The following is a 25,818-nucleotide window of genomic DNA, read 5'->3' on the forward strand; positions in this document are numbered from 1 at the left end:
TCCCTGCAGCTCTGCCCTCCTCCCCAAGCCCCCCAGGCTGCAGCGGCTGTAGGCGGTGGCTGTGCCCAGGGCGACAGCTCTGACCCCTCCTGGAGCCCCTTCAGGGCAGCTCTGTGCCCTGTAGGATGTTCCCTTCCACCCAGGGGCTGCCCCACAGCCAGCAGCCCAGCACCCGTGAGCGATGCTGCGGCAGGGTGCCACGCGAGGCTCTGCTGCTCCAAATCCCCCCTCCAACACCAGGCCAGCGGCACCAAGACCAATAAATACTGTAATAAATAGAGAAAACCCTGTCACATGGCACTGCTTCGGCAGCAGACGGTGCAGCTGGGGCACCGGCCGTGCCCCGCTCTCCTCCCCAGGCCCCCCCTTGAGCACGGGCACACGCAGGTGCCCCGCTCGCTGTGCCACCGGGGCGGGCGTTCAGGCATTCAGTCCTTCGGGGCGCTGTCCTGGCAGCAGGGAAGCGTGGCTGCGTTTTGGCTGCTCCCTCCCTCCTGCTGCCTCAGCGCTGAACCTGGCGGAGGGCTGCGGCCGGAGCTGCGAGCTCAAAGCTGGGGAGCACGAGGAGGGGGTAGCCACGCAGTCAGGGCCCCCAGCGAGCAGTGTGGCCTTGGAGACTCCTCGCCAGGGCAGCAGGAGGACGCAGTGCTGCTGGCCTGGGCGGAGGATGGTGCCAGGACGGCCTCGAGGCCCCTCGCAGGCTGGAGGAGATGGGTAAGGTGAAGCCCTTTCCGTGTCGGGAGCGAGGAAAGGCTGTTCTGGTGAGCAGCAAAGCAGCCCTGGACTCACAGAAGCCAAGGGGAGCTGGAGGTGGGTGGGAACCAGGGCTTAAATCAAACCACACCAGTAGGATGGGGCAGTGGCACCGGCCCCAGCAGGCTCGGGCTCTGCGTCCCCGCCGGGTTTGAGGCTGGAGCCGGCGGCCAGTCCCCACACAAGTCCCGTGGCCCAGCGTGTGCAGACAAAGTGGCATTTCGTGTCCTGCGTGGGGGGGCGGGCGAGGCCCCGGCTCAGATGGGCTTGTAGAGCAGCGTGGTGACGTACTTCTTCTTGTAGCGGTGTGTGGCGCTGAGCACCATCACGCCGTCCTGCGGGAGGCACAGCGTCAGCTGGAGCAGGTGGGGGCTCTACGCAGCCCGGCTACACCACCCCAGCAGCGGGACACCCCAAAAGAGCTGTGAGCGAGGGGCTCCCGCTGCTCTGTGGGGTCGGGGAGCCCCCCAGTGGGTCTCTGCTGTCCCAAGCCCCACAGCCAGTGAAACGCATCCACCCCGTGACAAGGAGCCAGGGCAAGGCGAGGGAAGGGTCTGGTGCAGATCCCAGCCCCGCCGCACTGTGGGAAGGCAGCTACAGGGAATTTTGGGGCTGTAAGGCCACAACCTACACCCCTGCGTGTGCTACGTTTTGCCAGGGAGCTGAGAGCTCCTTGCGTGGGTCTTTCAACCCCCTGCCACCATCTCCACCCAGGTCCCAGCTCCTGGGAGCCGCAGCTGCTCCCCTTTCCTCACCCAAGGTCCTGCCCTTACCTTGATGGAGAGCGCGTAGAGGTGGTTGAGCATGACGTGGTTGGGTTCGGGCAGCAGGGCTGGGTCACACTAGGACAAGAGGAGTGTCAGGAGGGAACAGCAGAGCCCCGAACACCCCAACCACCACGGGGAGCAAGGAGCTGCCACCTCGGGCAACCTGAGCTGCTGGGTGGCTGATTCTGATCGTGAACACGGCCCAGCTGAGCGCCAGGCAGAGCAAGGGGCCAAACCAGAGCGGTGAATAGGAAAAAGTGACGTTATCTGTATGCAGGCAGCGTGCTGGTACCCACCGAGATGTTGGTGTCCTTGTTGAGGATGACCTGGAGGAGGTGAGGCGGGAGGATGGGGGGCGATTTGAAGCGCTCCTCGGGCCGGTACACGTACATCTCTTGGCCGTACGGGCCAGGTGGTGAACTCGATAAGTCTAAAGGGAAGAGACAGGAGACGGATAAAGCAGGACTGACAAGCTCAGAGCAGCATCCAAGAAGGTCTTTCAGGCATTAATGTGTTCCATGAGCCCAGCCTGGGCAGATGGGTTAGCATGCAGTGGGGCAGCAGTGCAGGCTTGTCACGTCTCACGGCTCGAAGCCACAGCGGCTAGGGGGCAGGTGGCTTGTTCTGTTTCAAAGGGGTCTTCAGGCGTTAGTCTCCCCTTAGCCACATATCCTATAGCAACAGACCAGACTTCTCACAGCACAATAAGCAACCAGGCAAGCCCTGGGCATTTCCAAGGCTGGCACATGCACTGACACAACACAGGCAGCCTGCGGTATCCACTCTGAGACCCCCACAAGACCCCTGCAGGGTCTTTGTCCCCGGGCCAAGCAGCTGGCCAGCCCCCAAGCAGCACCCTTTGCAGCAGGCACAGCTCGCTGGTGCTGCACAACTGCCTGACGGGGAGGTCCCAGGATGGGAATTGCTGGTTTCGGAGCCGTTCAGCCTGGGTGAGGGTCCACAGGAGCTCGCTGGCACTGTAAGCGGGACGGGCCGCATCTCCCAGCCACATCCAACCCCATCGTTTGGGGACAGCCAGCACCCTGAAGGGCTCCACCTCCTCGGAGCTGCTGCTGCTTGCGGGCTTCTCTTCAGGCTGGGGCTGCCCCTGAGATGGGGTTTATGCCTGAGCTCCCTGCCAGCACTGCCCGCGTGGTAACCCAACCTGCTGCTGTAAGACGAGCGGAGGAAGGTTTGCGACGTGCCAGCAACAGTACAAATCGCCCTGGCGTGAAAACCAGGGGCAGCTGCTGAAAATAACCCGGCTGCTGCTCTCACCTAGCTGCTGCCACGGGTCGGATGACTTACTCACAGCCGAGCGGACAGAAAGGGGTGATGGTCCCGGCGCTCACCAGTCTGAAATGGCAGCCGCAGGCGGGCACCAACCCTGCCCTGGGATGGTGCTAGCACAGAGCAAGTTACAGCAGCACAGCCCCTCGTGGAGACGAGGCCGTGGCTGCGGGCTGCTGAGGACACGGGCAGGACAGGCTGCCAAACCCGAATCTCTCCAGGCCTACGCCTCTGCTCAGGGGGTCCGTTCACCCCCCCGAGCAGTGAGTCTCAGAGCAGGAGGTGGAGAATAGCGCATGCAAAGCCACAACGCCAGAAAAAACTCACCCCGACCTGAGGTTTCTGAGCTCTCCAGGGAATCCACCTTCAAAGCATCGAACACCTCGAAGTCAGACTTCTTGACGTGAATCAGGTTGTTGATTGTCCCCATCTGGCTGGTGACCACAGGCTGGAGAGAGCAGAGGTAAGAGTCTTCCTGCGTTACCCTCAGCTGAAGCGCACCCAGACCCTCCCAGCCCATGCTGCCTTTGCTGTGTCATTATCTCAGAGCACAGGTGGCAAAAGTCTAGCTCTACTCTGTGCTTGCAGATCTCTGCTGATTACCCTGGGAGGATTTCCCTTTGCTCCCAGGCTCCTGCATCACCTCCCGCTTTCATTCTCCTTCCTGCTACATGCTGATGGGCAAGTGTTCTCTCCTTCCCTGATCCTTTGTGAGTCAGGTTGGAGGAGAACCTGCAAGTGAATGCTGACCCGTGGCTTGTCCTTCCATGTAGCTGACTCCAAATGGGCCTTTAAAGCTTTCTGGGGTCTCACTGGCACCCAATACCTTCCCATACAGCATGTCCAAACCCATAGGAACCAGCCTCTGAAAGGATTTCAGAATGGGATGGAGCTCTCCTTTTATTTTGGTGGATATCCTCTGCTCTTCCTGCTCTCCCTCTGCTGCAGGCCCATCATTCCTAATTCTTGCCCAGGGCAAGATCTGCAGGGATAAAGCTTCGCGAGTTACCTCGGATGGGTCATGCACCCACTGGCCGTCCACAAAGAATTTGTACTGGTGCTCTCCTTCCGGGAGGTCCAGGATAGCGACGAAGTCGTTGTGGCTGTGCAGAGAGAAGAGACGTGCTGCACCATCACCCCAGTGATGCTCTAGACGCTGCCCTTCCGTGGGGTCCCAAAAATGAGCACGCTCAGAGCCCCAGCACGACCCAAACCCCTAGGAGCCCGGCTGCAAGGAGCACAGGAGTTCAGCTTGCAGCCCTGTCCCGCGTGCCCAGGGAAGTCGTTGTGTCAGACGCGGCGTGCAAGGCTGTGTGGACAACACATCTAAACTTGTGCTGGCACTGCAGGATGAGAGCAGGAAGCACAACAGCTCTGAATTGAGATAAACCCATGCCAGATATTTACTGGGGTTGTGCCTGGAGTCCTGCACAGCGTTTCCAGGAAAAACAGAGATGTTTTGCAGAGCAACAAGAAAATCACGATGGTAGGGAGATGTGTGAGGGACAACTCAACAGCCCCCGCTAGGCATGGAGTAAGGCCACAGCCCGGGGAAGAGCTCCCAGGGAACTGCAGCACACCTGGGCAGGGCACTGGGGCCAGGGCTGCAGCCGTGTGGCATCCAGCTGGGAAACAAAGCGGCCCGTCCTGTCCCATCCCACTGTTTCATAACTTCCTACCACCATGGCAGCACCACCCCGGGGAGAAGCTGGCCGTGTGTTGGTGACCTCCAGCTCAGGCATTCTGAGCCGAGAAAAGCCAGGTGAGCGAGAGGAACAGCGCCCGGCACCGAGAGGAGAGCGCAGGGTGACCCGAGGGGCTGCCCACCTCTTGATGAGCGGGATCTTGGTGCTCCAGTTGTTGAAGGACCCGGAGATGAAGACCTCTTTGCCCCCGTCAGCCCAGCGGATGACAGTGGGGCGAGCCTGTTGGGATGGTTTCACCGACTCCTCCAGGTCTGGCTGCCACGACACAAACTCCTTGTCCCCGGGGATCTGACAAAGAACACCAGAGCCTGGCTGAGACACGGAGACAACGGGGGCCACGCTCACCTTCCCCTCACTTCACTCGCTAAAATCCCTCTCTATGCAAACAGCCTGAGCCCAGCACAGGGCTCTGGGACAAGCTGAAGCGCCAGCCAGGACCCCAAACGTCCCCTACCTTGGAGTCGTGGGAGCTGAACACGCTGGGGTCGTCGGTGCTGCCCACCATGATCTTGTGCGGGTGCTCCTTGGCGGCGTGGGGCGTGCTGGAGCCGTCGGAGCGGTGGGACTTGGAGCCATGGCGCTCCCCGGACACTCTCTCGCTGGTGGTGTTGCCCATGGCAGCTCAGCAGCCCCTGGGGGAGGAAGAGGAGGGCAGCGTGCCTCTGCCCGCGGGCTCCTGCAGCGAGGAGAGGAGCGAGAGCGCTGCTTCCCAGCGCCCTCGGCCAGGGCAGACTGACAGCAAGCCTAAAAAAGGCCCAAAGTTCATCCCCAGTGCCAAGTTTGGGAGCTGGAGGGGAGTTTAACAAACAAGACAGCTTGACCTAATTATAGCCCTATCCTTATGAACCATCATGATAGTTGCGCTGCTAATTGCTATGTTCTGAGGCAGATATGAGTCGTGCCGCGTCTTACACAAGCCCTCGCCAGGCAGCAGGGCACAGACGGGAAAAATAAAGCCAACCTTTACTGGCAGATGGGTTGCTTGGTGCTAACAGAGCGTCTTTCACAGCCCCACAGTCGGGCTCTCCAGAAAAAAAATGCTACGTCCAGCAAGAAAACAGCCTGAGAGTGAAAGTAGCAGCTGTGTAACAGCTCCCAGCGCGTCTCCAAGAGCTCGCGGGCAGAAGAGCAGAGCCTGGAGCCTGGCAGGAGCAGCAGGGAGCGCTTACAGCGCCCGAGTGGAATCGCCCAAGCTGGAGCTCGGCCAAGGCAAGGGGCTATTGCTGTGGTGCCCGCAGGAAGCTCAGCTCTGATGGTGTTCCTGTCTCGTTCACGTCTTCTTCAGGCTGCCACAGGTCCCACAGCGGGGGGGACGGGCACGTCCAGCCGCCCTGGCACCCTCATCCCCATCTCGCCCAGCCTGGAGAAGGCAACGCAGGCCCAGCTGGCCACGCACCTCCTGGGACAAGCACCAGAGCCATTAGGGTTATGAGGGAGTCTCCAGGCTCAGGTTTTCGGCAGCTGGGAGGGGTTGGGGTTCTCAGCCCCTTCCCAGCTTTATTTTGCAGCTCCGCAGAGCAAGGCGGGAGGACAGCCAGCCTTGCTTCACCTGCTTAGCTGCAACATCTGGGGCTTTGTTTAGGAGATCGAGTTATACGCAGGGTGCCAGGCGAGGCTGCCAGCCAAAGCCAGCCTTTAGCCCATTACGGAGCAATTACTGAAGTATTTCTTAAATCCCAAAGGCTGGAGGACAGCTAGCCTGCACGCCTACCCTCCTGCAGTGAGGACCAAGAGTGCTCAGGCTGGGAGAGGAGCACCACACACCCCGACACCTTCCCCCTCTGCCCCAGAGGAGGTTTGCCCAGAGGTTTGTGCAGCTCCCCCCACAACCCGTCCCTATGTGGCTGCAGGGGGGGGTTCAGAGGTTTTTCCCCCAGCACCTCTGCTACGGCTCCCTCACTGCTGGGCTGCGAGGCACGGGGGAAGGGCTGAACCTCTTGTATGGAAACAGACCCGAGCAGGCTTTCTCAAAGCTCCCCTTTCTCTTCTCTACGAGGAATCCCCTCCCTTTGGCTGTCCCTACAGACCAGGCACCCTAAATGCTGCTGACACCACAGCCCAAGCAAACCTCTGCAGCAGCACCCCAGCGAACCTGCCAGGCCCTGAGGGTTAAAAGCGATGGGGAGCAGCTCGTTGCTCAACGGGATAACGGCGGGGTGAGGGGGGATGGCTTTAAACTAAAAGAGGGGAGGTTTAGCTTAGGGGTTAGGAGGAAATCCTTCATTATAAGGGCGGTGGGGCGCTGCCACAGGCTGCCAGAGGGGCTGCGGGTGCCCCAGCCCTGAGGGCTGGATGGGGCTGGGGGCAGCCTGGGCTGGTGGGAGGGGTCCCTGCCCATGACAGGGGTTGGAGCTGGGTGGGCTTTGGGGTCCCCCATGAGGGCACAGCCCCCGAGCAGCGACACCGGGGGGGCTCCGGTGACAGCGGGGGGCACGGAGCGCTGCCACAGCCCCCACCGGGCACCCTCCGTGCCGCCCAGCCGCCACCCCGTCCCTGTCCCCGTCCCTGTCCCCGTCCCCCCGGCAGCCCCCCCAGCCCCCTGCAGCCCCCGGCCGCGGCCCCACCTGCCCCCAACGCCGCCGCCGCCGCCTCTCCGCCTCCGCTCAAAATGGCGGCCGCCACCGCCGGCCTCTGCGGGGCGCTCTGCCCCGCCTCCATTTTGGGTGAGGGCGGCGCGGCTTCACGGCGGGCCGGCCGGGCGCCGCCATCTTTGCTGTGGGCAGCCCGCCATGGCGGTGGCGGGGCTGTGGGGACGAAGGAGGGGCAGAGCCTGGTCCTTCAGCCCCGGGGCACCGGGAGAGCCTTTATTGCCTTTTTTTGGGGGGTTTGGGTTGTTGGTGTCCCGGCCTCTGCAGCCCGTAGTGGTGCTGGGAGGTGTGGGGGTGTGAGACCTGTCCCCAAAGCGTCCCCCCCCACCAGCAAAACCCAAAAGTGAGGAATAAGAACACAGAATCGTAAAATCAGAGAATATTCTGAATTGGAAAGGACCTACAGGGGTCATGGGGTCCAACTCCTGGCGCCACAAGGGTGTACCCAAAATTTCAGACCATACAGCTATACAACCATATAGCCATATGACCATACAGCCACACAGCTATATGACCAACAACACCAGGTGTTCCGGACCCCCGTTCCCCTTCCTTTCGGGCTAAGACGAGAGCAAGACGTAGACGAGCGTGGCGGCGATCAGCCCGATGCTGAAGCACACCTTGAGGAGGTGCAGCACCGAGCTGGAGCGCGGCCCCATACGCCCGGCCGCGCCGCACAGGGGCTGGAGGACGCGTTGCCGCTGGGTCAGGATGGCGGCACGGGCACCCCGCCAGGCTCCCGGGCCCCGCAGGCGGTACTGGTAGGGGGTGCAGGGCCCCAGCAGCACCTCCAGTGCCAGCGGGGGGTCGGTGAGGAAGAGCAGGGGCAGGTTGGGCTTGACGCCCAGCTGGCAGGCCAGCTCGTCCATGTAGGGGATGTAATCCACCTGGATGGTGTGCCGCCGGCTCGCCACGTACCTGCGGGCAGGGAGGGAGGCTCGGTGTGTGGGCACCGGGTGGGGGTGACGGCAGGGGGAATGCTTTGTAGGGTCCTTACCGCTCGGCCATCTTCTGCTTGGTTTGCGCAATGTCGGCCAGCATGGTGCTGGTTGGCGGCAGCTCCTGCAGCCCTGGGGAAGGAGAAGAAGGAGGGAGAGCTGGGCCTCTGTACCCAGCGTGGCCTCTGCTCATGCTTTGCCACCAAGCAGGGAGCAAGAGGGAGGCATTTGCAAAGAAAGATAAGGGAGAAAGTAGGCTGCAGGCAAGGAGACCTGTTACCGACCCCGCAAGGTTAAAAAGTGCAAGGCTTGTTGTGAAATACAGTGTTGGTTTTTGTTCCTACACAGGAGGAGAACAAAAGGAGGAGGAGGTGCCACCAGCTGAACGACTTGGCTTTGCACCTGGCTGCATCTTCCACCCACCTCACTTACCCTTGAAGATGTGGGTGGCCCAGCGACACTGGAGCTCTGAGATGGGCATGATGGCTCCCAGGGGCTGGATGAAGCCGATGAAAGCCAGCGTCGGCTTCTCCAGGTCGACAGGGAACATGAATTTGTAGAGAGAGGCCTGGTTCTCCACCACCTTCACGCACTCCTCGAGGAAGGGGAAGGAGAAGCTGTACCCCGTGGCAAAGACCACGGCGTCAATGTCTTCCCTGGTGCCGTCCTCGAAGATGGCAGATGTCTCCGTGAACTCCTGGATGTTGGGCTTCACCCGCACCCTGCCCGAAATGATGCGGTTGGGCAGGTCGTCGTTGATGGTCGCGTGCTGACTGAGGGCCCTGGAGGACACAAACAGAGCTCGTGGGGCCAGGCTGGGGACACCAGCAGGTCCCCGCGGCACTGCCTGGGTGCTCACCGGTGCTGGGGCTGCAGGCCGTAGAGCGAGTGGTCAAAGCGGGCGTTGAGCTTCCTCTCTAGCACAAAGTTGCTCACGGAGAGGGGCAGCAGGCTCCGGAGGAGCTGGATGAAGCGGCTGAGGTAGGAGAAGTCGAAGGGGTAGCCACCTTCCGCCACCCGGTGCATCACCCAGGCCCCGCGCTTGGTGCTGAGGAAGACCTGGGAGGAAGGAGAAAGGAGGCAGCGGTGTCGAGCCACGTCCCACTGCGGTCCCGTTCAGGTACTCTTTGACCCCACTGTGCCCCTTGGGTGGATTGAGAGGGGATGAGGCGCTTTGGATGGGTGCAGTGCTGGGGGGAGGGCAGATATTGTTTGGTGCCCCCTGGAATGGGATCGCTCTTTCAATAAACACCCCAGTGAGGGAGAGGGGACATCTCATCTGAAGCTTGTTGCCGGTCCAAACTCAGACAGATTGCTTGGGCAGGGAATAAAATCAGGCTGGGAGCAAAGAGGAGCAGGAGAGTGTCGAGCCTGGCTGGCTCCGCAGCTCACCTGCTTGGCCGTGTGGCTCAGCTCCACCGCGATATCGATGCCCGAATTCCCGGTGCCGACCACCACGACCTGCTTCCCCGTGAAGGCCCGCGGGCTCTTGTAGTCCCGGCTGTGCAAGTACCAGCCCTCAAAACTCTCCAGCCCTGCAAGAAAAGAGCAAAGCCGTGCCGGGTGCGGGTGGCCTCGGGAGAGGTAAGCACCTGGTGGCAGGGGCGTGGGGGGCATACCGGGGAAGGCGTGCAGCGGGAGGTGCGCGTCGGTGTGGTGCCCGGTGCACACCAGCACGGCGTCAAAGACATCCGACTGCTGCTTGCCCTCGCTCTCGGTCACCACCTCCCAGCGGCCCGTGGTGGCGAAATCGGGGCTCTTGGACACGCGGCACACGCTGGTCTGGGCAGGGGGGAGTGGGTGTCAGCGTTTTGCAGCCCCCTGACCCCTGTGTCCCCCCCCAAGGTCCCCGTCTCTCACCCTGAAGCGGACGTGCCGCAGCAGGTCGAAGCGCCGGGCGTACATGCGGAAGTACTCCATGATCTTGGAGTGGTGCATGTAGTTGGGGAAGTCGTCGGGGATGGGGAAGTCGCTGAAGCACATCATCTCCTTGGAGGTGTTGATGATGACGGAGCGGTAGATGCTGGCGCGGCCCTCCTCAGGCTGCTCCTGCGGGCGCGGGGCACGGCTCAGCACCAGCCAGGGGGAGATTCGAGGGGTTCCCAAAGCCCCCCGTGGTGCCGCTGCCCCACGAGCCCCACAGGGTGCTGGTGTCAGCTCAGTGGCTGTTCCTGCTCTCAGTGTCTCTGCCTTGGCTCTGCTCCATCACCGTTCTGCACCAACCACGGGCAAAAGCAGCAGCGTTGTTGTAGCCAAGCAGCCCCAAATCGCGGGCTGGTGCCGTGCAGCGTGCCCCAGGCTCCCGTGCTCGTGGCAGGGCAGGGCAGGGCAGCGCGGCACGCCTGGTTGGCGGGGGTCCCGGCGAAAAGAGGCAGCAGCAGCGCTCGGCGGGGGCAGGAACAAATCCGGGGGTTCCCCCGGGCAGGCAGCACCTGGTGCCGGTGCGTGGGAGAGGCAGAGGAGCAGGGAGAGGAGCAGCCCGGGCTGCCAGGGCCGGGCTGGGCAGGAGGGGACGGGGACAGGTAGGGAAGGGATGCCACCAGCAGCAGGGCAGCTGGGGAGCTGCGGGGTGGGCATGGGGGAAGGGATGGGTAGGAGAGAAGCCAGCGGGGAAGGGAGGGGATGGGAAGAGCGAAGGCAGAGCAGCGAGCCCTGGGGTGAGGGCTGGTCCCAGCCGTGGGTCCTTGGGCAGCCCGGCACGGTGTGGGGCTTACCTGGAAGCGCCACAGCCCCCCGATGTCCCCGCTCCTCTCGAAGCAGGTGGGCTCCAGCCCCTCGTCCAGGCAGCATTTCAGGGCGCACAGGCCCGAGGCGCCGGCACCGATGACGGCCACTCTCTGGGCAGCCATGGCCGGCGGTGGCAGCAAGGAAAGGCTGGCGGGGGGCACAGGAGGCGTGCGGGGCCGCTCGGGCAGCACCAGGCGTCCCGGTGCTTCCCAGCAGGGGTGGCTGAGGGCAGCGGGGGCATTGCGAGAGGTTTCCTCCAGACGTGATCTACAGGTTCCCACAGGTTCCCACAGCGTCGCGCCACACCTCCCACCCGCCCTCCCTCCCGCCGCAAAGGGGTCATTATCTTGGGTAAGCGCTTAACCACCTCGGAGCCACCCCCAGGAATTTCCTGGGTGTGGGGGCTGAGCCGTGGCCCCGCTCCAAATTTTGGCAAGTCACGGGGTGGAAAACGAGATGGGGGGGGGATGCTCCGGGCACTGCTGCCAGGCTCGGTGTGTGGTGGCCGGGGCAGCCGGCGCTGTGCCAGGTCCCCAACCCGTGTCCCCATGGGGCTGTGTGTGACAGGGTGGGACAGATCCGTGGCTGCTTTGCCGTGGATATACAGGGGGATGTGAATAACAGGACAGGTTCCTGGCTCTGTTTAAGACACTTTAATCCAGTTAGAAATTTCACCGTGCCTTCGCTGTGAAGGTATCAGCATCGGAGGAGGTCCCTTGGGTATGCAGGTGACAGAACAGCCCGGCAAGTCCCCGCTGGGTGCCAGCAGTGCCTGAGCAGGGTGGGGTTTTCCCTACACGAGGGCAGGGTTTTTCCCCCATCCCGCTGCAGCCGCGGGGCATTATTTGGGGCTGCCACATCTGGGAGGCTCAGCTTTGCTGCTCAGGGCTGTGCCAGCAAGCGGATTGCCCTCCGGGCACGGGGGGCACGGCTGCTGTGGGGTCACACAGCCCCCTCCTGGCCTTGCCAACCCCACCAGGCAGCGAGCGGGGGCCTAGAGGAGGAGGAAGATGATGGCGAAGACGGCCACGGCCACGGCCAGCTTGCGGAGGAGCGGCAGGACGGAGGCCGAGCTGTTCTCCTCCACGTGCCATGTCTGCAGGGGCTGGAGGACGCGCTGCCGCTGGGTCAGGATGGCGGCACGGGCACCCCGCCAGGCTCCCGGGCCCCGCAGGCGGTACTGGTAGGGGGTGCAGGGCCCCAGCAGCACCTCCAGCGCCAGCGGGGGGTCGGTGAGGAAGAGCAGGGGCAGGTTGGGCTTGACGCCCAGCTGGCAGGCCAGCTCGTCCATGTAGGGGATGTAATCCACCTGGATGGTGTGCCGCCGGCTCGCCACGTACCTGCGGGCAGGGAGGGAGGCTTGGAGCCCTTTCTCTGCTGGCACGTAGCCACGGGAGCCCACCGGCAGCCCCCGCTAGCCTGTGTTGCCCCTGCCTCATCCCAGCTGGTTCCTGGTGGTGTCTTACCGCTTGGCCATCTCTTCTTTCTTGTGCTTGATGTCAGCCTCCATGGTGTGCCTCGGCGGCAGCGTGCTCAGCCCTGGGGGGAAGAGGCACAGCTCAGGGGGCTGCACGAGCAAAGGCACGGCTGGCTGCTGCCTCCCAGACACAGCTGGGCACCGTCTGCCCCAGCTGTGGGGCTGCAGGCTCCGGGGGAATTTTGCCTCGCTTACCCTTGAAGACGCGGGTGGCCCAGCGACACTGGAGCTCCGAGATGGGCATGATGGCTCCCAGGGGCTGGATGAAGCCGATGAAAGCCAGCGTTGGCTTCTCCAGGTCGACAGGGAAGACGTATTTGTAGAGGGAGACCTGGTTCTCCACCACCTTCACGCACTCCTCGAGGAAGGGGAAGGAGAAGCTGTACCCCGTGGCAAAGACCACGGCGTCAATGTCTTCCCTGGTGCCGTCCTCGAAGATGGCAGATGTCTCCGTGAACTCCCGGACGTTGGGCTTCACCCGCACCCTGCCCGAAATGATGCGGTTGGGCAGGTCGTCGTTGACGGTCGGGTGCTGGTCGAAGACCCTGGAGGACACAGAAGGAGCCGTCAGGGCAGCGGGGTGGGGAGAAGCTGCGGTGTCCTGCCCCAGGGGTGCTCGTCCCCAGGGGTGGCATTGGAGGGTGCATCCCTTGTCACCTGTGCTTTGGCTTCAGGCCGTAGTGCGCGTGGTCGAACCTCATGTTGAGCTGCCGCTCCGTGAAGCTGCTCGCCATGGAGGAGGTGAGCAGCTGCTGCATCAGCGCCTTCAGGCGGGTGGTGAAGACGATGTCGATGGGGTAGCCCTGCTGCCCAACGCGGTTGAAGATCCACGCGCCGCGGCGGGTGCTGAGGAAGACCTGGGCGAACAGGAAAGTCACCTCCTGAGAGCTGTGGCGGTGGTGGGGACACCAAAGACCCCCCCAAAAATGGGTGTCCTCGTGGAGGTGGTGGTCCCAAGCCTGCGGTGTCCCACCTGGGGATGGTGCCACCAGGGGACCCCACTGCTGCTGCTCACCTGCTTGGCCTTCTGGCTGATCTCCACAGCCAGGTCCGAGCCCGAGTTCCCGATCCCAATGACAACGACCCTCTTGTCGTTGTAGTCCTGGGCGTCCTTGTAGTCGCGGCTGTGCAGGTAGCTGCCCTTGAACTTCTCGATGCCTGTGGGGAGGGAGGAGGGATAATGTGCCGGGCTGGAGGCCCCCCCAAAACGAAGCAGGATCCGTGCTGTGACCCCGGGGAGCCTTCCCTGGCTCTGCCAGACCCACCCCAGGGCCAAACCACGCAGGAAAACCCATGGAACTGGGAGAAAAAGCAGCGAGGAGAGCAGGCACAGCCACAGCACGGCTTTTTGGGGGCTTTTTTTTCACAGCGAGGGGTGCGGGGCGTACCGGGGAAGGTGTGCAGCGGGAGGTGCGCGTCGGTGTGGTGCCCGGTGCACACCAGCACGGCGTCAAAGACATCCGACTGCTGCTTGCCCTCGCTCTCGGTCACCACCTCCCAGCGGCCCGTGGAGGCGAAATCGGGGCGCTTGGACACGCGGCACACGCTGGTCTGGGCAGGGGGGAGCGGGAATCAGAATTTCGTGCCCCCCGACCCCATGTGTGTCCCCCCCAAAGGTCCCCGTCTCTCACCCTGAAGCGGACGTGCCGCAGCAGGTCGAAGCGCCGGGCGTACATGCGGAAGTACTCCATGATCTTGGAGTGGTGCATGTAGTTGGGGAAGTCGTCGGGGATGGGGAAGTCGCTGAAGCACATCATCTCCTTGGAGGTGTTGATGATGACGGAGCGGTAGATGCTGGCGCGGCCCTCCTCGGGCTGCTCCTGCGGGCGCGGGGCACGGCTCAGCGTCCCGCTGGCCCCGGCCCCGTGCAGGTCACTGCCTCCTGATGGAGCCGGGGGGGTTCTGCCACCGTGAGGCTCCCCGGGACCCACCGGGACGTGCACAGATCCTGCCCCAGGACTGCCCCGTGGCCGGCTTCGGTGCCCTGCTGACACCCGCAGCCGGCACGGCTTACCTCCAACCTCTTACCTCAAACCTCCACAGCCCCCCGATGTCCCTGCTCCTCTCGAAGCAGACGGGCTCCAGCCCCTCGTCCAGGCAGGCTTTGATGGCGCACAGCCCGCTGCTGCCCCCGCCGATGACAGCCACCCGCCTCGCCATGCCGCCCTGCGCCACCCAGCCTCAGCCGGGGCCGCTTGTGGCCTGGCTTTATGGCGCTCGGCGGCGAGGGGGAGCCTCCCCTGCCCTCACTCCTCCCACGGAGCCACAGGGCAGGCTGCCAGCTCTTGGCTCGCTCCGGATGCTTCGTTTTTCCGGCAGAGATTTGGGCCAGGAGCTGCCCCGGCGCACGCTTGGGGTCCCCCGCGGCGGGGGACACCTCGGGGGGCTGCCCGGAGCGGGGCAAGGGGCAGCTCAGCCCCGCGGCGTGCACGCTGGAAAATCAAACATTGCCTTGAACTTTTACCTGCAGGATTATCGGGATCAGCACAGACCTGCTTACGCCGAATACCGCTGGTACCCTGTGGGTGGGTGAAGTGGCTCTGGCTGCCCCAGGGGCACCCTCCCCGCGTTATCCACGTCCCCACAGCCGTGGCTCACTCCTGGCCACCCCTTGCCCAGCCCCACAGCTCCCCTTGGCTCTGCTGTGACCCCTCTGCCAGCCCAACGGGGCCAGCACAAGGAGGACAACTCATCTGGGCTTTCCTCCTGTCCTTCCCCACGCCGCTGTGCTGTGAAATGGCTGCACGGCTTGCTGTCGTGTTGTCCCTTCTCCTTTGGCAGCTGCGAGAGGAACCGAAAGTCCCCACAGGCTGGGACTCTGCCCCTGCTGTGCTCAGGACCACGACCTCTGTGCTGCATGGGACAGGCTGCCCGGCACCCTGCTGCCCTCACCGTGGCCTTGTGTGGGCATCAGTGCCATGTTTTTGTTTTTTTTTTTTACTTATTTTTTTTCCAGGAACTTAATGGCCACGAGCAGCCCCACCTGGCCCCAATCATTCCTCACACCCCCAGCACTATTTAAGCACTGCTCAGAGCCCTCACTCACTGCCTGCGGTGCCTGCGGCCTCGCCACCATCAATTTCCTGATTATCTGTGCTCTTGGCTCATTTTACAAGGTACAGTGGGATCAGCGCTGGCTGGCAGAGTCCCTGGCAGCTCTGCTGTTGCCCTCTACTCCCCCGCAATGCCTTCCTCCTGAGAGGGCAGAAAGGGATTGCTGAAGCCCTGTTCCTTGCCTGCCGCCCAGTGGAAGGAGCAGCCTCACCTTCAGGAGGGTTTTGGGGAACGCAGGCGGGGATCTGAGCAGCCCTGGGCTGGGTGAGGGTCACGGCTTTCCCCTAACCCCCCAGCGAGGCGATTCCCGCAGCAAGGGGGAATGTTTTAAGGCCCCAGGAGAGGGTGAGGCAGGAGCTGGACTCCTGGTGGTCCTCTCCTGCCAAGAAAAACTGGAAGAAAAGGTTGCCAGGATGAATGATGGCAGTGCAGGGGAGCCGTGGCAGTGGTACAGCTCCACGTTGTTGCCCCCGGGTGACTGAAAATCCCGCGGAGGGGGGAAAAAAATGGCCCAAACCCCTGGCTGCCCCCTTCCCTTCCCCGCAGCACTGGGAGCCAGGTGCCCGTGTCCCTGTTGGCCTTGGTGCAGCGCCTAAACCAGGGGTGATAGGAAGGAGACGCATTGCTCAGCAGGCAGAGCTCTTTATAAACCCGAGGACAGGCCCCAGCAGCAGCATCACCTGTATTTACAGCGCACAGCTAACATGGGCAGCTGCAGGGAAACCTCTGCGAAGCCCCAGCTATTCCACCCACTGCTGGCTAACACAGCAGGTGCCCGGCGAGGGCACCCTGATTCACAGATCAGCAGCGAGCTGCCAGGGGGTGCACTGACCCCTCCCCGGGCTCTGCGTTGTGCCTGGCAGCCCCGCAGCAGGGCGAGACAGCACCTACCCACAGGCCTGGGAGCCTGCAGCGTTGCTAGTGTGAAATTTTGGCTGGAAAATCTCAGTTCGAGTCCCGGTAGCCCCCTTTCTCTCTGTGCGTGTGTATGGAGAGAACGGGGTGTGAGCCTCCTCCTCCGGGAGGCTCTCAGTGGGTCCAGAGAGCAAAGAGGGCAGGCGCGTTGAGCGGGGAGAGCCAGCAGTACTCCACCACGCTGTAGAGCCCGTAGCCCAGCAGCAAGCCGAAGAGCACGTCCGTCACGTTGTGCCTGCCCAGCATCACCCTGGAGACGCCGACGACGAGGGCCCAGAGCACCACCAGCACCCGCAGCGGCACGGCGAGCACCAGGTGGTGCAGCACGAAGCGGCACACCAGGGCGGCGCGGGTGGCGTGGCCCGAGGGGAAGGAGTACTTGTCCACCGAGACGGTGACGAACATGTCCATCTTGTTGTGCGTGGGCCGCGGCCGCCGCACGATGCCTTTCACCACCGCCACCAGCACCAGGTCCAGCAGCAAGGCTAGGAGGAGGAAGAGGAGGGAGAAATTTATTGGTGTAAAACCCAGCATTCGCAGCTCAGGGCTCAAATCCTGCCTTGTTTTGAAAGCCCCGGCAGGGTTAACATTCCCTGCCTGCCTCTGCTGACTCAGCAGGGCTCTGCACGCCCTGCTTTGACCCAGGTAAATGATCAATCCACCTCAGCTGCCCCTTGGTGTGAGGGGGGTGCCTGTGTCCTCGGTGGGTCTGGGGGCTTGCAGCTCCACATCTGGCTTCTCCCTGCTGCTGGGGGCCCCAGTGTACAAGTTAAACACCCCGTTTTTAAGAGCTGAGTAAAGGGTGAACTAAACAACAGCAGCTTGCTCCCAGGAGTCTAAAGGCTGCTGTGGCAGAAGTCAGAGGTGAAGTGTCTGAGAAATGCTCCGTCAGGACTTGGCAAGAGCAGCTGCTCGCACCAGGCAGCACTTTCGCTACCTCGGCCCAGCTCGTGGTGCTGGCAGGAGCTGCTTCTTCCAGGGAAATCTTGTCTGAGAGACTGATTTCTGCCCTACGGCCTGTGCCTGGGCACAAAGTCCTTCCTTCGGTCACTTTAGTTTACTCCCTTTGGTTAATCATTTAAGAACAAATCTAATTTGTGTTTTGTTTTGTTTTTTCTTAGAAGTAAACCTAGTTCAATCACTTATTTTGAGAGATTCAGCTCATTCCCCACATGGGTGCTGCAGGACCCCAAGGTGGGTGGCTCTAGCTGGACATGGCCCTGGTGCCAGAACACGCTTGCTCTGAGTAATGGTTTTATACTAAAACAGGGCAGATTTGGATTAGATATTTGCAATAAATTCTTCACTACGAGGGAGGTGAGGCACTGAACAGGCTGCCCAGAGAAGCGGTGTTTGCCCCATCCCTGGAAGTGCCCAGGGCCAGGCTGGATGGGGCTTTGGGCAGCCTGGGCTGGTGGGAGGTGTCCCTGCCCATGGCAGGGGGTGGAACTGGGTGGGCTTTGAGGTCCCTTCCAACCCAAACCATTCTGTGGAAAGAGGGCAGAAGCCACCAGCTCCCTTCCCACCAGCTCTCCTGGGATGCTGTACTTTAACCATGTACTGCTAAATGGAAAAGATGCACAAAAGCATACAGTTCCCACCAAGCAAACCGAGATTCAAACAATCACTGTGAGACACCTATAATTTCCCAGCTTAAAAGTTGGGAATCCAGAAAGGTCTGTTGTTCTGGCGCTACCGCTGCTTCAAAGCGAGCAAAAATGAATTTACATATACCTCCTAGGACAGGATGCTGGGGGGGTGAAATGCAGCACCAGGCGTGATTAAAATGCATGCTTTGGGTGAAGTTTCCACATTGGCTTTTACAGATCAGTGCCTGCAGCGACCCCACGGGCACAGTGTTTGGAAACTGGAGCTGCCACCCAGGTGCCACATGGACACAGGTTTTTGGAAGCCGGAGCAGCCACCCAGGTGCCGCATGGGCACAATGTCTGGAAGCCGGAGCAGCCACCCAGGTACTGCAGCTCCGGGCAGACGTGCCAGCTGCTGGGAACCAGACGGCTCCCCCCCGGGGCTGTGACACCCAGCTTTCCTCAGCCCTTCCCCATCCCTCGGGCCCCATCCTCCCGCCGTGGCGGCCCCCTCCCGGCCTCACCGAAGAGCAGGTTGAGCAGCACCTCCCTGGCAGCTGAGCTGTCGCTCTGGCAGAGCCCGTAGAAGGTGCCCAGCAGCCAGGGGATGCCGTGCCCCGACACCTCCACCACCTTCAGCAGCGGCCGGGCACTGCCCCAGGCCGAGGCCTCCCCGGCGCACACTCCCAGGCGCTTGGAGGCCCAGAGGTCGACGGCGAGCAGGGAGCTGAGGGCGATGCCCACGAAGGATGGGTTCAGCCTCATGCAGTCCTCCTCGGGCAGCGGCGGGGGCACGGAGCCCCCGGATTCACGGCGGCGATTTGGGCTGTCTGGGGCTGTGGGGCCGCGCTGGCTCAGCAGGGACACGAACTCTGGGCGGCCAGCGCGGCGCTCGCGGCTGCTGCGAGGGCTGGGCATGGTGCAGGGATGGGGACAGGACCGGGATGGGACCAGACCTGGAGAGGCCAAGGCAGGTCACTCACTGCTGGGCTGCCTCCTGCTGTCACCTCACAGGCCCAGCTGCCCCTGGTGCCCCCTAGGTACCTCCCCAGTGTCCCTCAGTGCCCTCAGGTATTCCCGAATATCCCCCCGGTGCCTCCCGGTACCCCTCTGGTGCCCTCCAGTAACCTCCCAGTATCCCCTCAGTGCTCCCAGTATCCCCCCGGTGCCTCCTGGTACCCCTCCGGTGCCCCCTGTACTCCCCTGGTGCCCTCCGGTACCCCCCCGGTATCCTCTCAGTGCCCCCAGTACCTCCCAGGTGCCCCCTGTACTCTCCCAGTGCCCTCCAGTACCCTCCCAGTATCCCCGAAGTATCCCTCTGGTGCCCCTTGTACCCTCTCGGTACCTTCCCGGTGCCCTCCGGTACCCTCCCGGTATCCCCTCAGTGCCCCCAGTATCCCCCAACTACCCCTCTGGTGCCCCTTGTACCCTCCCAGTATCTCTCCGGTGCCCTGTGCGTTCACCCGGTGCCCTCCAGTATCTCCCCAGTGCCCCCCGGTACCCCTCCGGTGCCCCCTGTACCCCTCCGGTACCTCTCGGTGCCCACCAGTAACCCCCCAGTATCCCCTTAGTACCCCCAGTATCCTCCCAGTCCCCCCTAATTCCCCCTCCGGTGCCCCCTGTACCCCCCCGTACCCTCCCTGTACCTCCCCGGTGCCCCCCGGTATCCCCCCGGTACCCCCTATACCCCCCCGTACCCCCCCGGTCCCCCCGGTGCCGCCCCCCGTTACCACAGCGACCGCAGCGAGCGCCGCCGCCTCCTTCCCCCCCTTCCCCCTAGCGGCGGTGCCGGCAGACGGTGGCCGCCGAGGGCCTCAAGAGCGGCGGCGGCGGCGCCTTCGCCCTCCCGGTGCCGGTGCCGGTGCCGGTGCCGGTGCCGGGCGATGGCGGTGATACCGGGCCGGGGGGGAGGGGGGGGGGCCGGGCGGTAACAGCGGCGGGGAGGAGCGGGCGGCGGCCATGGGCTGCCTGCAGAGCGTGGCGTGCAAGGCGCGGGTGCGGCGGGAGCAGATCGTGGTGTCCGACGTGTCCGCCACCATCGAGCCCGCCGCCACCGCCATCGAGGAGAGCTCGCCCGTGGTGCTGCGCTACCGCACGCCCTATTTCCGCGCCTCCGCCCGCGTCCTCATGCCGCCCATCGCCCGCCGCCACACCTGGGTGGTGGGCTGGATCCAGGCCTGCAACCACATGGAGTTCTACAACACCTACAGCGACCTCGGCGTGTGAGCTGCGGGCGTGTGGGGTGGGCATTTGGGGGGTGTGGGGGGTGCCTTAGGGTCGGGGTGAGGGGCTGCCGGGGGGCTTGGCGAGGTTGCGTGGTGGGGATGGGGGCTCTGGGGGTGTGCTGGAAGGGGTTAGAGGGCGCAGTGTGGTGCTGGGAGGTGGTGGGGTCCTGGCACTATTACGTGATGGGGATGGAGGGTCTGGTGGCAGTCCTTAAGGGGTCAGAGACCCCAGAGTGGTGCCGTGAGGTAATGGGGTCCCAGCGCAGTTATGTGATGGGGACAGAGGGCCTGGTGCCATTCCATGAGGGGCCAGAAACCCCAGTGTGGTTCTGTGAGGTGATGGGGTCCCGGTACCATTATGTGAAGGGGATGGAGGTCCTGGTACCATTACATGACGGGGATGGAGGACCTGGTGCCATTCCTTATGAGGTCAGAGACCCCACAGTGGTCCTGTGAGGTGATGGGGTCCCAGCGCAGTTACATGATGGGGACAGAGGCCCTGGTGCCATTCCTTATGAGGTCAGAGACCCCATTGAGGCCCTGTGAGGCGATGGAATCCCGCTGCCATTACATGATGGGGACGGAGACCCCACTGCCATTCTGTGCAGGGCCAGACACCCCAGTGTGGCCCTGTGAGGTGATGGGGTCCTGGTACCATTACATGATGGGACAGAGGCCCTGGCACCATCCCATAAGGCACCAAAGACCCCATAGCAGTCCTGTGAGGGAACAGGCCCCCTGTGAGGGGTCAGGGACCCCGGTGCCATTACACGATGGGGACAGAGACCCCATTGTGGTTCTGTGAGGGGACAGAGGCCCCAGCACGGTTCCCCACTGCCCTCCCTCAATGCCATGGCCTCGTGTCCCTTGTTGCCACCCTACTGGGAGCGTTTTGGGGTGAAACCCCTCAAGGCTCCACGCAGGTGGCTCAGGAGGACACCGAGGCGCACGTCTGCAGCCAGGCCCGTCCCCGTCCCGTCCCACCGACCTCGTTTCTCCCGGTTCCTTCCCCGGGAGCAGCAGAGCCCTGATTTCTCTCAGACAGGAGGGGGGGGCTCACAGAAAGCCCCATGGGGTCCGCATGGCCCCAGCTGGGGCTGGAGCAGCTCCCCCGGCCCCGCTCTGCTCCTTGACCACCTCTCGCTCTGGGTGGCTTTAAATTTAAAAGCGTGGATTCAAAATTGTGTGGGTTTCCCCATTCTCGGGACTTTAGGAAAGACGCCCGAGAGCTGGGCTAGGGCTCGCCGGAGCCAGGTGGCCGCCGGCCCCGTTCGCAGCTCGTAGCGGCCACGTGGAGATCCCCTGCCTGGCCGCGCCCGCCTGGCGGTGTTGGTGTGGGCCGCAGCCAAGATTTTGGCTGGAATTTCCCCCCCCCCCCCACAACCCCAGCAGCGCGGCAGGGATTTCATCGCAGCGGCAGCAGGCGGAATTGTGATATTTAATTGCCGCACATGTGTCTCAGCCTATATTTAGGGGTGTAGGAATCGCAGACGGAGCTGCAGGCATGGGGGGAGCTGCTCCAGGCTCGGCGTGGCGGTGCTGCAGCTGACACACAGCGAGGTTTTTTTGTTTTTTTTTTTTCCTTTTTCTCCTTTCTTTCTTTAGATCAAGAGCTGATTAAGGAGAGCGTGACCCGTGGAAGGCTCAGAAATGAGTTTTGGCCCGTTTGGTTAGACGGCAGGTTAATTAAAATGCTGTTGTGCTGGCAGAGCGGAGGCTTCTGCTGGCCCCGACTGACTCAGCGAAGGAGCTGAAGACAAATTTGTGCTTGAATGAGGTCCTCGGTGGCTTCCTGCAGGTGGGAAGATGGTTCCCAAGCTCTGCTCTTGAGTCAGCGCTGCCGGAGGGAGGATCTGGTGGCTGATGCCAGAGACGGGCTCTGGTGCGTGGCTCTGGCTGGGCACGAAGCCTCCGGTGGCTGCAGCAGAAATGGCTTTTTCAGGGGGATTTTGGGCTGAATCGTTATCCCTTTATCTGTGCTCTCTCCCCCTGGTCTAAAGCAGGTGCTGGCACACTGGGGCTCGCCTCAGTCCCTCCCTTGCTGTCTCCGGTTCCCCGATAACCTGCCCCTTCTCTCTCCGTTCCCTAGGTCGAGCTGGGAGCTGCCCGACCTGCGAGAAGGAAGAGTAAAAGCCATCAGCGACTCCGATGGGGTGAGCTACCCCTGGTACGGCAACACCACGGAAACGGTGACCCTGGTCGGCCCCACGAACAAGATCTCCAGGTTCTCGGTGAGCATGAACGACAACTTCTACCCCAGCGTGACGTGGGCTGTCCCCGTGAGCAACAGCAACGTGCCACTGCTGACCAGGATTAAAAGGGACCAGAGCTTCACCACCTGGCTGGTGGCCATGAACACCACCACCAAGGAGAAGATCATCCTGCAGACCATCAAGTGGAGGATGCGGGTGGACATTGAGGTTGATCCCATGCAGCTCCTGGGCCAGCGGGCACGGCTGGTGGGCAGGACTCAGCAGGAGCAGCCGCGGATCCTGAGCAGGATGGAGCCCATCCCGCCCAACGCACTAGTGAAACCCAACGCCAATGATGCCCAAGTCCTCATGTGGAGACCCAAGCGAGGCCAGCCCATAGTGGTGATACCGCCCAAGTAGCGCAGCACCGGGGCGCGTGGTTCCTGAGCCAAAGCAGACCTCCTGGGTTCGCCTGCCTTTTGTAGCTGCGCTTGGAAACACGGCTTCTCCTCAGCTGGAAAGAGAGCGTCAGCCTGGCCCGGCCGCCGAGCTGGTGGATCCCCCCCAGGAGGTGGATTTAAGCACTCCTAGGGCTGGCAAAGAGGCTGGCTTGGCTAACCACCTCCTGCTTCCCTGCAGGGAGACGTGAGGAGCGAGAGCGCCATCCAACCGTGCCTGTGGCAAATGCTGCTTCCACCCCGTCAGCCGGAGAAGAGTCAAGACCATCGAGACCATGCCTGCCAGTTGGGGCGGGGGGCTCTGCGCAGCCGCCCTGCCCCTGGGTGTCTCTACCTATGCATTTTGGATGGATAATCAGCCCGTTGTCACGCTCGCTGGGACTTGGCAGGGCCTGGGAGCAGCGCGGGAGCCCGGTGACAGGGGGCGTCTGTGCCCGAGAGGGGCTCCCCGCAGCGGGACGTTTTGCATGCATCTCGGTGTGTTTGGAGTAGTCGTGAACGTAGGAGGTGGCGTAGTTCATTCCCATCTTGGCGTGAGACCTAAGGGCAGGTTACCCGTCCCTTAGTTTTAAGGTGCACTAAATCTTTGCAGTTCCTCAGCCTCCCCATTCCCGCCAGCCCTTTTCTTTCCTTTTTATTTTTTTTATTTTTTTTTAAATTTTTTTTTTTGCAGAAGCAAAAATTAATCCTCAGCCAGCAGAGAAGCCGCGAGCGGCGCCTGTTTACCCAGGCGAGGGAGAGCAGGCAGTTACTGACGGCGTTTGCGTGGTAGCCAAAAATCCTTGGAGGTACTCCAGGATTCGGGTGCTTCCACTGCCGACGGGAGCCCGTGAGCGACAAGTTGGGCGCTTGCTCATCTTCCCTGCAAACGCCTGCTCGTGTGGGGACCTCATCCGGAGCCACCCGTGGAGCTGAGCAGCTCAGGGGTGCGCACGGGGAGGAGGAGAGCGCGCTGCCTTGTGCCGCTGCAGCTGTCTGGCAGATAAGGGATTCCTTTTTACTTGCCTTTCTCCTCGCCCCCTGCCCTTGCCTCGCCGCCTGGACCGCTGGCATCGTTCTGGTCGGCGAGGAGGTGCTGGTGCTGCGGGCTGGGCGCTCAATTCCCTGCTTCTTTCGGCAGGGGAGCGACGTTTCCTCTCTTCCAGCTGTGCCCTGGTGGTTGCTCCCTCCTGGATGCAGCAGAAGCAGGAGCCATGGCGGCTCTGCCCCTGCCCAGGGCCAGATTCAGGCACCCTGTGTCCCCCGAGGGGCCTGGGCAGACGAATGTGGCTTTTGCTGCTTTCCCTTCTCTCTTCGCTTTGCCCTGCTGTCCCTCTGTCTGTGAGGTTTTGCTGCTGCGGAGCTGTGGGGTGCTTCCCCAGCGTGGGACACGCACCCCGAGCCTCTGGGAGCCACTCCCCGCAGGCAGAGGGACTCCCCAGGTGTCTTAGACCAAAAATCCTTGTGAAATCCCCAGGCTATTTATGATCCTTGGCAGCGTTTTCCACGGGTTCGGCTCCTTCTGTCCCTTCTGCGTGCCGGCACCTCGAGCACTTCCAGGTGCTGTGGGCTGCGGCCCCGCTCGGTTTGGTGGGCTGGGATCCGGCGGATTTGGGGTCAGTGAGGGCTGGGCGAACCCTTCTGCGAGGAGGGTGTGAAGGGGAGGCAGGCGCTGGGCTCTGGTTTGCTTTGCTCCCCTGCGGGGGGAGGTGAGCGCTGCAGGGCGCCCCGTTTTTGTGAGATTCGGCCAGGGTTTTCATACCGACGCACAATCACAGGCAGCTGTAGCCATCGCTGAGGTTTCCTTTATCAAAAGTGTGCCTGGCAAGCCCTTGGAAACTTCAGATCCAATTTGTTACAAACTTTGAGGGAGGAGGCAGAGGGGGAAGCACCTTTCCGTGCGAAATAAGAAAAAAAAAACAACAAAGGGTATTTTTGACCCGCTGGGGTTTTTCCCCCAGAGGCGATGGTCACGGCAGCGGTGCTGGGACCAGGGGGGTGCAGGTGTGGGGCCGCCTCCTCCCTCCTTCCCTGCTCCTAGCTGGCGCCTCGTTATCTCAGGGAGGATCCCGAGGTGCCCCCTTCTCCTCCATCCCCTGGCGTTTTTGGGGCCGTGCCCCCACGCCGCTCAGGCGCTGCGGGAAGCGTCCGTCCGTCCGTCCCTCTGGCTTTAGGGCATGGCTTCGTGGTGCAGGGGAACGCCTGCGGGGCAGGCGCCGGCACCGCCGCCCCTCTCCTCCCCGGCTTATTTATTGGTTCCCCTATTTGTATTTATTTATTTATCTATTTATTTATTTATTTGACGTTTATTTATTGATTTGTATTTATCGACGGCTGGAACGCGGGGCGGGGGGGGTCAGCAGGGGTGGCTGGGTCCCCCCTTATATCCTCCCCCCTTCCCCATGGATTTCGGGAGCGCCGATGGGGAGGGTTGCTCGCGGGCACCTGCTCCCATCCTGTCCCCTTTTGGGAGGGAAGGGAGAACTGGGGAAAAGGAAGGGGGACGATGCAGATGCCTGCAGGGAGGACGTCCCGTGCCCGTCCTTTCCCCGCAGAAGCCCCCTTGTGCCCCCTCCCCAGGCGCTGCGCTCCCTCCCGTGCCCGTCCCTATTTATCGGCCCGGCCTCCTGGTGTCTTTCTGTTTGGCTCGCGCTGAATTTGCTGTTGCCAATTTCCGGAGATGGTGATCGGAGCGAGGACGCGTGGGTGTCGCTACGGAGGAAAGAGAAAAATCAGGTATTCTGCTGCCGTCTGGGGAAAATCGGAAGGAAGAGGAGACGAAAGCTGGTTTTGCAGAGTGCCTTAAACACAAATGACTTTACCGAGTAGGGGGCTTGGACTTCTGTCTTTGGATGTTATTGCAAACTCGAACAAACGTTGCATTTCACTTCTCTGGGATTAAAAGCAAAACGTTCGACCTGTGCTGGAACCCAGGTGTTCTGTCTGCTTGAGTAACTCCGGCTGCCTCGGGCTGGCGAGCTCGCGAGGAGCAGAGGGATGCAGAGGGATGCGCGCTGCCCTCTTCCCTTGGGCAATCAGATCAAGGGGAGGGCGTTTCTTGCCACGCTCCTGCAAGAAACCAGCAGCTCTCGCAGCTTGTGGGTGATTTGGGAAGCTGTCAAGCTTGGGGAGTGCTGAGAAAATGCCCAGAGAAGGGAGG

General features: G+C 62.4%; 5 protein-coding genes across 14 annotated transcripts; 1 reads left to right on the forward strand and 4 right to left on the reverse strand.

Moving 5' to 3' along the window:
- Positions 1 to 249: 249 nt before the first annotated feature.
- On the reverse strand, positions 250 to 7,229 carry PRKAB2 (protein kinase AMP-activated non-catalytic subunit beta 2). Of its 5 annotated transcripts, XM_038182956.2 has the most exons (9): positions 5,686 to 7,048; positions 5,478 to 5,578; positions 4,971 to 5,148; positions 4,638 to 4,828; positions 3,820 to 3,913; positions 3,138 to 3,258; positions 1,817 to 1,950; positions 1,527 to 1,595; positions 250 to 1,088 (listed from the first exon to the last, which is right to left on the reverse strand). In XM_038182956.2, the coding sequence occupies exons 3-9, from the start codon at positions 5,130 to 5,132 to the stop codon at positions 1,011 to 1,013; spliced, it is 849 nt and encodes a 282-aa protein (XP_038038884.1). In that variant the 5' UTR covers positions 5,133 to 5,148; positions 5,478 to 5,578; positions 5,686 to 7,048; the 3' UTR covers positions 250 to 1,010. The 5 variants fall into 5 exon arrangements, with proteins under 5 accessions (XP_038038884.1, XP_038038886.1, XP_038038883.1 ...); XM_038182958.2 differs by lacking the exons at positions 5,478 to 5,578; positions 5,686 to 7,048 and adding an exon at positions 7,081 to 7,229 and having other exon boundaries at positions 3,144 to 3,258; XM_038182955.2 differs by lacking the exons at positions 5,478 to 5,578; positions 5,686 to 7,048 and adding an exon at positions 7,081 to 7,229.
- Positions 7,230 to 7,337: 108 nt separating this feature from the next.
- LOC101804116 (flavin-containing monooxygenase 5) lies at positions 7,338 to 11,065 on the reverse strand. Its single transcript, XM_038182953.2, has 8 exons — positions 10,757 to 11,065; positions 9,903 to 10,091; positions 9,662 to 9,824; positions 9,435 to 9,577; positions 8,902 to 9,101; positions 8,475 to 8,824; positions 8,102 to 8,174; positions 7,338 to 8,022 (listed from the first exon to the last, which is right to left on the reverse strand). The coding sequence occupies exons 1-8, from the start codon at positions 10,889 to 10,891 to the stop codon at positions 7,665 to 7,667; spliced, it is 1,611 nt and encodes a 536-aa protein (XP_038038881.2). The 5' UTR covers positions 10,892 to 11,065; the 3' UTR covers positions 7,338 to 7,664.
- Positions 11,066 to 11,407: 342 nt separating this feature from the next.
- Positions 11,408 to 15,035, reverse strand: LOC101791690 (flavin-containing monooxygenase 5-like). The gene is made up of 8 exons (XM_038182954.2): positions 14,275 to 15,035; positions 13,878 to 14,066; positions 13,635 to 13,797; positions 13,262 to 13,404; positions 12,904 to 13,103; positions 12,442 to 12,791; positions 12,236 to 12,308; positions 11,408 to 12,109 (listed from the first exon to the last, which is right to left on the reverse strand). Exons 1-8 carry the CDS (start codon positions 14,404 to 14,406, stop codon positions 11,764 to 11,766), a joined length of 1,596 nt encoding a protein of 531 aa, XP_038038882.2. The 5' UTR covers positions 14,407 to 15,035; the 3' UTR covers positions 11,408 to 11,763.
- Positions 15,036 to 15,324: 289 nt separating this feature from the next.
- On the forward strand, positions 15,325 to 25,587 carry FAM78B (family with sequence similarity 78 member B). Of its 5 annotated transcripts, XM_072041698.1 has the most exons (4): positions 15,325 to 15,362; positions 17,337 to 17,409; positions 18,042 to 18,188; positions 22,119 to 25,587. In XM_072041698.1, exon 4 carries the CDS (start codon positions 22,267 to 22,269, stop codon positions 22,639 to 22,641), a length of 375 nt encoding a protein of 124 aa, XP_071897799.1. In that variant the 5' UTR covers positions 15,325 to 15,362; positions 17,337 to 17,409; positions 18,042 to 18,188; positions 22,119 to 22,266; the 3' UTR covers positions 22,642 to 25,587. The 5 variants fall into 5 exon arrangements, 4 of the variants coding, with proteins under 4 accessions (XP_071897799.1, XP_027318455.1, XP_005027459.1 ...); XR_003498741.3 differs by lacking the exons at positions 15,325 to 15,362; positions 17,337 to 17,409; positions 18,042 to 18,188 and adding an exon at positions 19,581 to 20,026 and having other exon boundaries at positions 22,119 to 23,252; positions 23,353 to 25,587; XM_027462654.3 differs by lacking the exons at positions 15,325 to 15,362; positions 17,337 to 17,409; positions 18,042 to 18,188 and adding an exon at positions 19,581 to 20,026.
- PLPP6 (phospholipid phosphatase 6) lies at positions 15,927 to 19,675 on the reverse strand. Of its 2 annotated transcripts, none has more exons than XM_038182960.2 (3): positions 19,535 to 19,675; positions 18,329 to 18,760; positions 15,927 to 16,700 (listed from the first exon to the last, which is right to left on the reverse strand). In XM_038182960.2, the coding sequence occupies exons 2-3, from the start codon at positions 18,720 to 18,722 to the stop codon at positions 16,330 to 16,332; spliced, it is 765 nt and encodes a 254-aa protein (XP_038038888.1). In that variant the 5' UTR covers positions 18,723 to 18,760; positions 19,535 to 19,675; the 3' UTR covers positions 15,927 to 16,329. The 2 variants fall into 2 exon arrangements, with proteins under 2 accessions (XP_038038888.1, XP_071897800.1); XM_072041699.1 differs by having other exon boundaries at positions 19,502 to 19,558.
- Positions 25,588 to 25,818: the final 231 nt, after the last annotated feature.

Source organism: Anas platyrhynchos, chromosome 8, assembly GCF_047663525.1.
Source record: "Anas platyrhynchos isolate ZD024472 breed Pekin duck chromosome 8, IASCAAS_PekinDuck_T2T, whole genome shotgun sequence".
Taxonomy (NCBI): domain Eukaryota; kingdom Metazoa; phylum Chordata; class Aves; order Anseriformes; family Anatidae; genus Anas; species Anas platyrhynchos.